This window comes from Biomphalaria glabrata, chromosome 15 (genome assembly GCF_947242115.1).
Source record: "Biomphalaria glabrata chromosome 15, xgBioGlab47.1, whole genome shotgun sequence".
In the NCBI taxonomy this organism is placed as follows: Eukaryota; Metazoa; Mollusca; class Gastropoda; family Planorbidae; genus Biomphalaria; species Biomphalaria glabrata.
In genome coordinates this window covers 25286012-25300554 of record NC_074725.1, presented here as the reverse complement: position 1 = coordinate 25300554, position 14543 = coordinate 25286012, and the positions used below count along the sequence as shown (strand labels likewise).

The following is a 14543-nucleotide window of genomic DNA, read 5'->3' as shown; positions in this document are numbered from 1 at the left end:
TGTCAAAGTAGCTATTCATCTTGTCTAAAAATGTTTGAGGATCCTCGTTGGTTTCAATGGTGCAATTAACATATTGTTGACGATAAAACGCCTCAGTTTTTTCATATGTTGTACTAATTGCTCCTTTACTATTTGGTAATTATTCTGATTCATGCAAATCTTTGACGGCACCTCTGCTGCAAATGATATCGATAACAAAAATGTCCATTTATCTTCTTGAAAAGCCAATTCTTTCATTTCAATTTCAAACTTCTTTAAGAAAATATCTATGTCTATTTTATTCTCATCAAACATTGTACCTTTATATTTCGCCAATTTATTTCCAGACACGTCATTTTTCTTTCCAGTACCTTCCTTTTTAGCTTTTTCTTTTTTTTTTATTGCCAACTTTTCTTTCTCTATGGCTAACCTTTCTTTCTCCAAAGCTAGCTTCTCTTTCTCAATTTCTTTATTCTCTTTATTGATAGCTAACTTCTCTTTTTCAATTTCTTTATCCATAGCTAATTTCTCTTTATCAATAGTTAATTTCTCTTTCTCTCTTTCTTTTTCCATGGCTAACTTTTCCTTTTTTACAACTACCTTTTCTTTCTCTCTTTCCTTTTCCATGGCTAACTTCTCTTTCTCTCTTTCTTTTTCCATGGCTAACTTCTCTTTCTCTATTTCTATACAGGTTTACAACAGAACCAGCAGCAAATACATTTTAGACATGCGTGTGCGTTTATTTCCATATGTTGGAATTATGTAACGCTACTTTTTTTTTATTTTATTTCGCAGACAAACGAAAAGTTGCAGTAAACGTAAGAAATGGTAAACAGCTCTCTTTAAAATGGTAAACAGCTCTCTTTAAAATGGTAAACAGCTCTCTTTAAAATGGTAAACAGCTCTCTTTAAAATTGTAAACAGCTCTCTGTAAAATTGGAAATGAACTGACCACAACCCATACTATCAACAAATCATAAGACAATGTATTGAGCTGACATACGCCAGAAGAAATCATGCCATAACCTTGTCACATTCAGAATAGAACTCTTCGAGTTGTCTGTGATTTGGGCTAATCTTATGTTTAAACCCAATACTAACTTGGTCGACATTCAGCAGGTTCGAGCTATTGCCTCCACATTGATACCAATGAAAGAGCAACTTTGCTATAGCGAGGTTGTAGAGAAATGAACTTTTGTTACAGGATTTAGCTTAAAAGACGACGTTTGGACAAAGATGCACTGTCCGCTATTGGTCATATCTGGTCTTCTGACACTGGCTTTTGTCCGACCGGTTGCGGATGAGTGTTTGTTCTCTAGCATCAGCAAGAATATGTATGCGTCACCGGGTGACGTTAACATTGGGGTAATCATGACGCAGACACACGGGATAAATGGAAACAAGTGCGATAGCACCCAACTTCCCGGGTCCTGGGGAATAGAGTACCCAGAGGCCGTAGCTTTTGCTGTGGACAAGGTGAACAATGAATTTCAACTACTCCCAAACATTTCATTAGGATTCTACATTTTAGACGACTGCGAGATGACGTCAATGGCGGTAGCCCAGTCCTTATCTTTCATCGTCCAGCCTGCAGCATCGTGTCACTTGGATTCCTGTTTCCATCACACTTTGTCAGATTCATTGGACTCGGACCTGGACGTTCCGTTTTATGATGTCATCGGGGTCGTTGCTCCTATGACCAGCATCGCTACAGTATCTATATCCTACCTTTACACTATAGCAAAAATGCCTATAGTAGGCTACATCACCTCCAGTGAGGAGCTAAGCAACAAAGACCTGCACCCATTGTTCTTTCGAGTCATCGGCCCTGATAATTTCCAGGCTGACGCCATGATCAAGTTTGTCTTCCAGATGGGCTGGAGCTACATTTCCATCGTTTATTCTCAAGGAACGTACGGAGAAAGAGGCTTTGAAAGTTTAAAATCTTCTGCCTCTAGATATAATATTTGTATAGCCACGTCACACAAAGTGGACGAAACGGACGCTACAGACCTTATTGCCTCTGATCTTTTCAATCATGTCAAGGCAAGAGTTGTTATTCTTTTTGCTGAGGAACTTCAAACAAAACACGTTCTCAATTCTGTTGTTAAACTCAACGCTATTGGTCAATTTATTTGGATATCTAGCGACTCTATTTTTATAGCCAGTAAGGAATCAATATCGGAGCATGCCGACATCTTTGTCGGAGCATTTGTATTTTTTTTTTACTCTCCTCTACTTCGAGAATTTTACGACTACGTTAAGAAACAGAACTTTCGTACCACTAGAAATCCATGGTTTAAGACAGCTTGGGAATATTTGACCAATTGCTCTTTTAGCAAAGACAATTGTGTTGAAAACGTAGATATTTTAAGATCGCCAAAATTTGAATTCATGCCAACTACAACTTTACTTATTGACGCCATCCTAACTTTTGCCAACGCGGCGCATAATTTGATTCGTGAGTTATGTCCTTCGGCTCAAGGACATGACGCCAGGGCCTGTATATCTAGGGTTAACATGGTCAACTATTTAAAGAATGTTTCCTTTACTGGATACACTGGCGCGATACAATTTGACAACAACGGGGATAGTGGTGGAAGGTACGTGATCTATCAGTTGGCATACGACAGCCTGAACGTACCTTTGGGATACGGCGATCCTAACTCTACATTGAGGAAAGGTTTAGTCATGAAAGAAGTTGCAAACTACGACAGGTCGACGGGCACTGTACAATACACAGAGTACAATATTTCTTGGGCTAACCTCATACAGAAAGAAAGAATCGTGCCCCTAATGCCTGGAAATGCTGATTCGGGCATTCCCGAATCTGTGTGCAGCAGGCCGTGCGTAGCAGGTGAGTACAAGATACAAAAAGAGCTGGCGTGTTGCTGGGAATGTCGACGTTGCCGAGACAACGAAAGGATTGTCAACAAAAACACAAGCTGTGAAGAATGTCCTGAATTTACATGGCCGGATCCATTGTTAGACTTTACAACCTGTACAGAAATAAGACTCACTTACTATTCCACATCGGACACGCTGTCCATTCTACTGATTACACTTGCAACTTTAACCTCTGTCTTGACCATATTTATTGCTGTTTTCTACCACAAATTTAGAGAACTCCAAGTGATCAAAGCTTCAAGTCGAGAGCTAAGTTTTATCCAGCTGTTGGCTATTCTCACAGGCTATATTAACGTCATAAGCTTCCAAACCCTACCCAGTGACATATCTTGCGTGATAAATTTTTTCTTATTCTGCATCAGCTTCTCCGCTCTATATGCGCCACTACTGATGAAAACAATTCGAATATATCGCATCTTTAAGACCTCAGTAGAGAACATCAAAGGTTTACATTTCATAAGCCCCATTTCACAAGTTTGTAGTTCTTCGGCTCTAATTGTAGTCCAGGTAATACACATCAGAAGTTTTCATTGTTCTTCATGGAAAAAGATTATTTTAAACCATGGGCGTAGTGAGAATTTTTTTCAGTGGGGATGGGAAAAGCCAATATATATAGAGAGAGCGCCGAACCAACAAAAATCTGAGAGAAGAAGCAGGCCTATCTGCAACTTGACCTAACCCTCTCATGCCACGTATGTCATACACAAAAGAAGCAGAAAGAAGGGTGAAAATGCAACGGCGCCTGGTGATTCTATATGCCCAACCTGCGATCGCAGCTGTGTATCAAGGATTGGCCTCTTTAGTCACACAAGAAGTTGCGGGGGGAAAAGATCGTCTCTCGAGACGTAAAATGCCACAGATATATAATATATATGTGTCATGGGCGTAGCCAGGGGGGGGGGTTCTTGGGGTTCAAACCCCCCCCCCGAAATGAAATACCCCCACAGGGGGGGGGGACGGAATTAAGTGACTGATATTTGCTTTCATTTTGTTTATTTTAGGTGAGATTATAATACTAAATCATCACTTACCACAGCACAGCCGAGGCAGTTTTGAGTTAAAAACCCTCTACCAAGGGGTTTTGAGTTTAAATCCCCCTACCAGGAGGTTTTGAGATTTTAAAAACCCCTATCAGAGGGTTTTGAGATACAAATCTCTCTACCAGGGGGCTTTGAGTTTAAAACCCCCTACAGGGGGTTTTGAATTTTAAACCCCCTACCAGAGGTTTTTGCAGTTAAATCCCCCTCTTCTATAAAACAAAACAAAAAAAAATGCAAACAACAATCCCCAAATTCCAACAGCACAGTTGAGGAAGATTTTGATTTTAAAACCCCATCCAAAATTTACGATAACCCCATCTTCAATATAAAAAAAGCAAATTACACACTCAAAATTCTATGAGCGTAGCCAAAGGGGTTTTGAGTTTAACCCCCCTCCCCCTTCCAGTTGGGGTTTGAAGCTAAAAAGTACCTCTTCAATATAAAAAAAAGCAAATTACACACTATAAAATCTATGGGCGTAGCCAAGGGGGTTTTGAGTTTAAATCCCCCTCCTCCAGATGGCTTTTTCTTTAAAGTTTAAAACCCCTCCAGATGGTTTTGAGTTTAAAATTCCCCTACAGAGCGTTTAGAGTTGAAAACCTCTCTCTTCAATATTATTTTAAAGCAAACTACAGTCACCAAATTCTATGATCGTAGCTAAATGGGGTTTTGAATTAAAAACAAAACAAAACAAAAAAAAAACCCAGAGATTTTTTGGTATAAAACCACCAACAGATGATTTAGACATAAAACTTCACGTTTCGATATAAAATCTAAAGCAAACTACAGTCACTTGATTCCAAGAGCGTATTCAAGAGAGGTTACACATTTCTACCTGTGGCGGGGCTCATTTAATAAAGTGCAGTGAATAGTCATCTGCCGAAATTGACAAACACTAAATGTGGCTCAACAAAGATGGCTAAGACAGATTTTAGGAGTCAGTCATAGAGATCGGGTCTAAATCAAAGAAATCCTATGCCGAACTGGGAGTCGAATCCTTAGTAAGGTTGTGACAGAGCGTCGCATGAGGTTTTGCGGGACATGTTTTCCGACAAAATGAATTACGCAGAATAAGAGTTGCGGAAACAGCTTGCCGGAAAATGCGCCGAACGGCGCGAGAGGGTCAAAGTCAGTAAGAATAGCACATTAGGTTTTTGAAATAAAACTTTTTAATAGCAAGATAATGCACTGTAGATACCTCAGAATATGCATTTTGTTGGCTTTCAATACCAGAAATAGTGCTCGGCGGCGGGGCTTCGCCCCGCGCTGGGGGAGCGCTGCGAGCTCCCCCAGACCCCCTTGCTAGCAAGGGCGGGGAGTCTACAATAAACAATAAACGTCTTCCGAAAGGGTCAGAATGTAATAAAGATTAATTATGTACACACACACACACACATATATTTTTTTTCGCGGGGGGGGGGGGAGGAGGTCGGGGGGATCCCCCCCCCAAAACCCTCCCCGAAAAAAAATCCTGGCTACGCCCATGATATGTGTGTATGTGTAAATAATTAATCTTTATTACATTCTGACCCTTCATTTTCATTCTTTTGGAAGACGTTTATTGTACCCTAGAATAGGTTCTTCCTGAAGTTAGTGGAAAAATTGTAGACTCCCCGCCCTTGTCAGCATGGGGGTCGGGGGGAGCGCCAAGCACTATTTCCGATATTGAAAGCCAACAAAATGCATATTCTGAGGTATCTGCAGTGCATTATCCTGCTATTAAAAAGTTTTATTTCAAAAAACTAATCTGCTATTTTTACTTACTTAGATCCTCCCGCGTCGTTCGGCGCTGTTGGGCGGTAAGCTGCTTCCACAAAAATTTGTCAATGTCTGAAGAGGGGGGTTTTATCGTAAATTTCGGAGGGGTTTTAAATCAAAATCTTCCTTAGCTATGCCCTTGGAATTTGGGAATTGTCGTTTGCATTCTTTTTTTTTTTTTGTTGGGGGGTTGGGGTTGTTTTATAGAAGAGGGGAATTTGACTGCAAAACCCGCTGGTAGGGGGTAGGGGGATTTAAGCTCAAAACCCCCTTGGCTGCGCTGGGGCAAGTAATGGTTTAGTGTTAAAATCTCACGTAAAATAAACAGAATTAGCAAAACGTCAGTCACTAAGTTCCGATCCCCTCCCTGAGGGGGGGAATTCATTTCGGGGGGGGGGGGGTGAACACCACCTCCCTTGCTACGCCCTTGTTTTAAACAACACTATTTTGCCTACGAGTTAGAAAAGTCATTTGACTTTCGAAAATTGCGAAATCTACTCAACTTTATAATATTCTAATGATAGGCCTTTATATCTTGATAGAATAAAAAGGGAACAAACATCTATTAGGAAAAATATTTCAAAAAGTGCTTAGCTCTTTATAGACTACGTTAAGGAATAACGGGGTGAAATTTCTTTTTTAGCGTCCCCGTAAGAGGAAAACCCGCTATTAGGTTTGTGCAAAATGTCTTTCCGTCTGTCACACTCAGATCTCAAAAACTTGAAGAGAAATGAAAAATATTATTTCATCATGCGATGCGGCTTGAAAAGTTTAGGTGCAACGATTACTTTTTGTTTTCTCAAAGCAAACTGTTTAATTTATAAAATTAATTTTGCAAGCGATTTTTTTCATAAAAAATACACCAATTTTAAAACAATACACAAATGTATGGGAGATAATATTACATTATGTTCACAAAGAAAGGCATTTATTTGTGTAATTTCAGTACCACTAAGTCAAATATATTTTTAAATTGTACAAGAAATGTTCACAACAAATATCAATATTAGTTACATGTGTTTTTTTGTGGTCAACTAGCTGCTAAAATTTATAGAAAACATTTATGTTTGTTTAAAAAGGCTAAGGATGCAATTTGTATCACGCACATTTTTTAAAATGGACTTTTTATTCAGCGACTTTCGTGCAGTAGCGTGACGACGCTGCATGACACGGTACTAAACTAGTCCCCTACAAAATTTTTAAGAATCGTTTTTTTTTTTTGTGTCTCCATCAGGAGCCGTTTATTTTTGTGTTATTTTTCTGTTGGTTGGTCTGTCCGTCACGTTTATATAAAAAAAAACACAACAGTAAAAGTTAATGAAAATCTTAGTTTACCTTTAATGTTCCTTCCAAAATATCATAATACTTTTAAGTTTCTGTAATAGATTGTTTCGGGTGTTTTTGTGAATTCCAACGAATGTTTGTATGCTCTTCTAACTTATATTACATTTAAATTCCGTGCTTAAACGTTTCAAAAATAAATGATCAATAATACATGTTCCGGTTGTAAATAGCATACAAATGCTAAATGAAAATCTCTATACTGACTTATATTTCATTATCTATTAAGTTGTTCCGGATATTGTTTTAAACAAAGATAAATTATGTCAAATTAATGTTTGAAATCTTTTAATTGACTTATATTACACTTATATTCTTGGACAGTACGTCACTATAGTTTAATTATCGATTACAAATTGTTCCGTATTTTCAACTGAAAACAAATTGATGTCAAATAGGTTGTTCGCGATTTTAAAACACGAACGTAATTTACTAGAAACGATTATTTTAAAATACCCTCTTAGACCTACTTAACATTTCATTTTCTTGATGAAACATAACAAAAGATTTTTTGGGGGAAAGAATGTTCCGGATTTTGTTTTCAAAAAAAATATTGACCTACATTATTATACTTTTCTTACAAATCGTCGCCAAAATTGTTCCGAATTTTTAATGAAAACTCTATTAACGCCAAATAATTGTTTGAAGTCTCTCTTCCAATTATTAAAACAAAAATCTTCTCATTTACGAAAATCGATTGTTCCGTATTTTTATGTAAAAACATTTTAACTCTATTAATGTAAAATTGCACTTCTGTCTTACACTACATTTAATTTTCTAACCAAAACATTAAAAAAATCTAGTTATAATATCAGTGGCGGGCGTAGCTAGCCATGTGGGGCCGCACGGGGCATCAAGTGATGAGGGGCATCAAAATGACCACAAAATTTCTCAGTAAAAACAGCACACATTTTACATACATGAACAAACATTAACTACTGTATTTGATTTTTAAAAATATTTATTTTGCAACTCTGTAAATATTATGGGCGCTGCTAAAGATTGATAAGTCTGGCTGGCGCTCATAGTGCTAGCTTAGACAGAGAAATTGTCTTCTCTGGTTAAAAGGGTTGACGATAGTGATCAAAGGGTCCTACAGGTAAAAATCTGATAATGAAAAGAATCTTGGATATCATTCCTTTTTTCTAAAAGCAGATTGTTAGTCTTAATGCAGTCTTAATTTTCTCACCTATTTTGGATTCTTGGCCCATGAATTAACTGAAATAAACGACGGGTATGTCTAACTTCAAGAACAATGGTCGTCAATTCGAGACTGCTCACTTAAACAGAAAATATTAATATCATCGATAACAACTAGTTGGAAGGACAACACTGAAGCCATAATTACTGTCAGCAAGAGTAAGTGCTCTGATCTGAGGGTTAGTGCAGAACATTAAAGACGTATTGGCTGCAATAAAAAGAAGCCAAGCGAAAATAGTTCAAGAAATAATCACCCACTATGATCATGATGTGCTAGGTGAATAGGAATTTTAGTCGTTATCTATCCCAACTATTGAAACCTCAGATTGAAAACAATCTCGATGGTGCTCATAGCGACATTGACAAAAACAAATTTCGTCTGAAGCGAAAGAGGCGCCAACAGTTTGTCGCAATTTCTTCAGAAGCTGCCTTTGAACTTCTCAAACAAGGACCTGTTTAAAATCTTGCATTAAAAAAAAATAAATAAATAAAAAGATATCAGCTAGAATGCCACTAAATGATTCAGCTCTAAATATTGTCTAAATATTCGTGATGCCTATTGAATGCCAGATTCTGCTTTGAGAGAAAAAGAATCATGTTCAAGATTCTCTTCAGGTAGTATTATCAGATTTTTACATATTTCTGACAATTGCGGTAAGTGTGGCTTTATGCGAACGAATTTTTTTCAGACTTATTAATTTGATGAAGAATTAATACCAATCAGCAATGCGTTTCACTAACTAGGCCATTGGTGGAAAACATTTCGATAAAATGATTGATAGTTTTGCGACCAAGAAAGCTCGTTATATTTTTTGTTGTATATTTTGTTAACGTATAATAACGTATTTTCGCTGCTTTATATTGGAGGGGGGGCATCATGAGGAGAGGTCGCACTGGGCATCAAACACTCTAGCTACGCCACTGGAACATTATGTTCCGATTTTTAAGGAAAACAACTCTCTAACACCAAAGTATGGTTTGAAAACCTCTACATCCTCATTCTAGTTAAATGTAAATGAAAATGCCAACAGCTCTGTTAGTAACTGTGCTGGGACATCGGGCAGACGTTGCCGAAATACAAGCTCAATACCTGTTTTCTTTTTTTTTTTCAATTACAAATCAAAGCCAAAAGATTATCTAAAATCGCTCGCCTGACATCTTGTACATTTCACGTAGTTGTCATGCCATAATGTGTAATATATCTCTTTATCAATAATAGGCGATTATTTTTTTGTATTAAGTTAACAACAATGCCTGGTCGTGTGGTTAGCGCGCTGGACTGTTTATCTGGACGGTCCCGGGTTCATACCCTGCTAGCTGCCATCTCTCTTCGTCCAGCGGGAGGTTTGGACAAGGAAGTAAATTATCTTTAGCTTTGAAACATTTAAAACATATTACCAAAAAAAAAACATTTTTTACAACACCAAATGAATCTTTGAATCATTATTACTTTTGACAATTAAAACAAAATGTACCTTGCGAATAGGCGGATCCGATAGGGATTGTGATTACACAAACTCTCGTTGTAATCTTGTTTTAAGTAACATCTGTAATATATAAGATAAAATATTGATTTAACTCTGATGTGAAGACATCGGAAATACCCGCAGTAATCAGTCATTTTTCTACTGCTAGTAATAATCGAACTTTGTCTACTGGTTCCAACTGTCTGAATCTTATGTTTTCGTTTACTCTTGCTTGATTAACTCTGTTCACTTCAGCAGTAGCTTCTTTAGCGTGTTCACATGCTTTGATGACAATGCTTCTGGTATCGATGACATGCTGGAAAGCTGTGTGTCCGTCTGGCGAAGTTAAATATTCCAATTCACTATAGTATTTGTGAAACGACAGCAAACTTCAACTCCAAGAGTTTGATTTTTGGCAATTAAATAAAATTATCCCCTTGATTCTTATCCCATTCCCAACCCAGAAGATCTTATGTCATACTTCTCTGAAGCGAAGTTTTTCACCAAATTGGATTTATCCAGAGGGTACTATTAAATACACATGAAAGAAGAACCCAAACCTTACACTGCTTTAACTACAGCATTTGGACTATTCCAGTTTAATTATATGCCATTTGGACTAGTCAATGCTAGTAGCATATTTGACACGGCTATTCTTCGATTATATGGACAGAGAAAGGGCAGTTTCCTACATTGCTGATATTTGTTTTCGATAAATAAAACTTGGGAAGAACATATGAAAGCACTAGAAAAAGTCTTTGGTATGACTCTACAGTCAAACCCAGTTAAGTTGGATTAGTTATGTTGGAAGTTACATTCTAAGGATATAGAGTCATAACTCATTGAAACCACAGGGCAATATCAATATCACATTAAAGTGCCCAGAACCAAAATGCAAGTCTAAAGTATTTTGGGACCCTGCAGTTTCTATAGGTGTTTCCTACCAAACTGTACGACACTTAGTTCAGCACTAACCAACCTCAAAGGACAACCTAATAAAAATAACATGGTCTAAGGAATTGCAAGAGAATATGAAACAATAGCAAATACACATTTTCTAAGGATAGTATGCTTAAGCTTCAAAAAAGAAAGACTATTTCATCTAAGGAATTGCAAGAGAATATGAAACAATAGCAAATACACATTTTCTAAGGATAGTATGCTTAAGCTTCAAAAAAGAAAGACTATTTCATCTAAGGAATTGCAAGAGAATATGAAACAATAGCAAATACACATTTTCTAAGGATAGTATGCTTAAGCTTAAAAAAAGAAAGACTATTTCATCTCGCTACAGACGCTTCTTTTACAGCCATTGGATCATGTCTCACAGCGAATATCAAGGGACTTTGCATCCTGTATTTTTCATTGGCAGGAAACTAACATGAGCTTTAACCAGATCCTCCACGATAGAGCGAGAATGTCTAGCCACGATTTAGCAAATATCTGCTGGGAGCTCGCTTTACTCTACTCATTGACTATGCACCATTAAATGCAATGAAGATGGCTAACGGACGGTTAACTCCTTGGAGTTTAAAGTTGATCGACTATCAATTTGAAGTGAAAAAAATTCTAAAAAAAATTTATGTTTTTGCGGACACTCTATCAAGATGTATATTAAAAATTCTTAATTTGATTTTTTTATTTTGTTGTCACAGATAATATACATATAGTTTAACAAACAAAAAAACAAGCCATTTTAAGATCACATGGATGCATCCACGCTAAAAGCTATGGCATCTGTTGGATTACATACTAGTGAGACAGTGCGATGTTAAAGATGTGTTGCACACTAGGGTAATGCCGAGCGCCGAATGTTAAACGGACGAAGCTGAACGTGATGATCAAGATAGTCAAAAAAGAGATGTCTCATCTAAGAAAAGAAGCTAAATGTTGATAGGCTGGCTGATGTACGAGAGCGATTCTGTGTACTACTCGAAGTTGATCTAAGAAAGCCTCAGGGCGATGATCCAGTGAGTAACTGGAGCCAGCTAAAAGCAATACTTCAGGACGTGACAGCCAAAGTCGTGGGATACTGCAGTAAACCCAACAGAGACTGATTTGATAAGAACACTGGAAATTCAAGAGCTCGCCACTAAGATCTTTCGATGGTTCTAGCAAGGCGGATATACTAAATCGCTGGACAGAACACTATAGCCTGCTATTTGGTGACAAAAGGTATGTATCGGAGAAATATTCCTCAGAAAATTATAATAGTGGACCTCGATGACTAACCGACATTTGAGGAAACTCAAAAAACACATAGCACCTGGCTCTGATGGCCTTCCGGCTGAAATATTTAAAATTGGAAGGGTCTGAGAGAAAAAAGGACTTGTTCGCTCTATGCTGGGAGAAGTGCGTTGTTCCACCTGTACTTCGAAATGCCGTTATCATATCCCTATACAAAAAGGGTGACAAGTCTTACTGCCCCAATTATCGAGGTATTAACTTCTGTGAGTAGCAGGAAAGATATTCGTACGTGTCTTGCTTGACCGGCTAACCCACTGGAGTTTTCGTGATATGCCCAACGAGTTGAGAATTTTTTTCTCCTTTCTAAATACCTTGAAATTTTCAAGAAAATCGTTAGAGTCATTTATATATATATATATATATATATATATATATATATATATATATATATATATATATATATATATATATATATGGGCTAAAAAAAAACTAACGTGGCAAAAAGTCCGAGTCTGTAGTTTAAGGCTTTGACAAGAAATGTATTGGTAAAGTACAAAGTTCGAGCAGCCCCGATTTGTCAAGAGGTTCGAACAGTTCACTTTTTATTGCTAAAACCTTTTTATTTCAATGTTTACCAAATTACTATTATATTGCTACTGCGCATGCACCTTTTTTCTTCACTTCCGACACATACTATTTCTTTTTCCTTGTAAAGGCTAAGTTCATGGTGAGGTCAAACTCAGGAGGTGTGGAATTATTCTTTTTTACTACCCGGTAGTGAAGGAAATGGGTAATGGGCTTAAGGCTATTTTTAAGTCTGATGGCTCATCAGCTCAAAGAGACTATTTGAAGTTGTGGAAGGTGGGAAATGGTGCAATGGATGGTGTTCTTGCGCTGGAGTAAAAAGAAAATGACTTTATAGTGAAAAGTAAGTATTAAAACATGTTTTTAGATATATTTTCTTTGATCTGTTCGAACCTTCCATCAACCCGATCGAGCTTACTAACTGGGGAAAAATCCGCTCGAGGAAAAGTACGCTTGGCGATACCTACACTACACATCTTTGACCTCGTATTTAATTTTAACTAAGCCTAGTGATACATTAAATCCAATCTAATTTTATAGAAAAGAGGACGAGGAATTTAGAGATACCATCAGTTTTTTCATATGTCAGACCTTTACGGTGCTATAAAAATCCAGACTTGAAAATTGCTACCAGAGGGCTTAATACTTTCGAACTTCGCACTTTACTGTGTAAGTGATGTTTTGTATAAGGTGTTGTAAATGTTGTATTTAAAATTTTTTTACGAAGGTATTTCTGGTCATAGAAGCTTATATTTTTAGGGTTCTAAATTGTGCAAGCAATTTTTCTCTCAAACTCTTGCGTAGTAGAAGACAAAGTGAAGATGCCCTCCATACAAAAGGTTTGGTGTGAAAACACATTCTCTCTTTGTAATGTTGTTTAGTTTTATTTTCAAAAATATTATTATTAAATATATTTTTTTATTCTTTGTTTCTTCTAGATATGTCTCTGTGTCGCCGTCTTTTCTATAAGCAGCCCTAGTGCAAAACGAAGTCAGCTGGTCAGGACGGAACCGTTTGTAGAACTAGCCTGCGACCTGACCTTTCTAGGATTGACCTCTTTTCTGGCCTACAACATTATTCTGGTCATTCTGTGTGCTATATTTGCATTCAAGACCCGCAAGCTGCCGGACAACTTCAACGAGTCTAGGTTCATCTCTATGTGCGTGTCCACCACCCTAGTCATCTGGTTGGCCTTCGTCCCGACCTACTTTACAGCAGGCATGGAATACATAAGAATTTTGATCCTATCTGTGGCCCTTTTGCTCAATCATACAGTAGCACTGGTCATGCTCTACTTGCCCAAACTTTACGCCGCTATCTACATCCCCAGCGAGTCAGTAAGAACCAATAGATTCAACTCACCTACAAGGCTGCATGTTCCTAGATTTGCAAGCACGAACCGAGTGGCTCCTTCACTAAGGGATATGGATAATATGTGATGGACATATTAATATTATTGTACTAGCTACAGCTTCTGTCAGCTACTATTCTTAAACAGGACCGGATCTAGACTTGATGAGGCCCCAAGCTACTTGAGAAATGAGACCCCTTATAAATTTGATCCCACATTTATCCCGCACTACCAGCGCCCGTTATAAAATCAACATTACGTCATTTTTCCTTAGCTCTTTCTTTCAAATGATTGGGAAATATCACTGAAAACTTTGTTTGGGGTAGTGCTGAGAAAGTTGGGACGCTAACCAATAGCTTATGTTGCCTAAAGGTAAATCCGGCTTAGGGCTTATCCATAATAATACTTTTAAAGTTATCTAGTCTATTTATCCCCACTAAAAAAAACAACAACCAATAAAATGAATATTGTTTATATAACACTAGATAGATTAAGAAACAAAGCAAATTAAAGTCACTACCATCCAAGCTTATGCCCCTACAGAGGATGCAGAAGATACCATCAAAGATCAGTTCTATAATCAACTACAAACCACTCTTGATGAAACACCTACTCACGACCTAATTCTACTGATGGGAGATTTTAATGCCAAAATCAATCCCAACCGAACTGGCTTTGAATATGTAATGGGACCATATGGCTCTGCAGAAAACATCAGTGATAATGGCG

The 14543-nt window shown here is 37.5% G+C and overlaps 1 protein-coding gene across 1 annotated transcript; it reads left to right on the top strand.

The window, feature by feature from the left end:
* Positions 1–786: 786 nt before the first annotated feature.
* LOC106067863 (metabotropic glutamate receptor 3-like) lies at positions 787–14305 on the top strand. The gene is made up of 4 exons (XM_056012015.1): positions 787–3550; positions 5695–5725; positions 11589–11661; positions 13402–14305. The coding sequence occupies exons 1-4, from the start codon at positions 1216–1218 to the stop codon at positions 13900–13902; spliced, it is 2940 nt and encodes a 979-aa protein (XP_055867990.1). The 5' UTR covers positions 787–1215; the 3' UTR covers positions 13903–14305.
* The last annotated feature ends 238 nt before the right edge of the window (positions 14306–14543 follow it).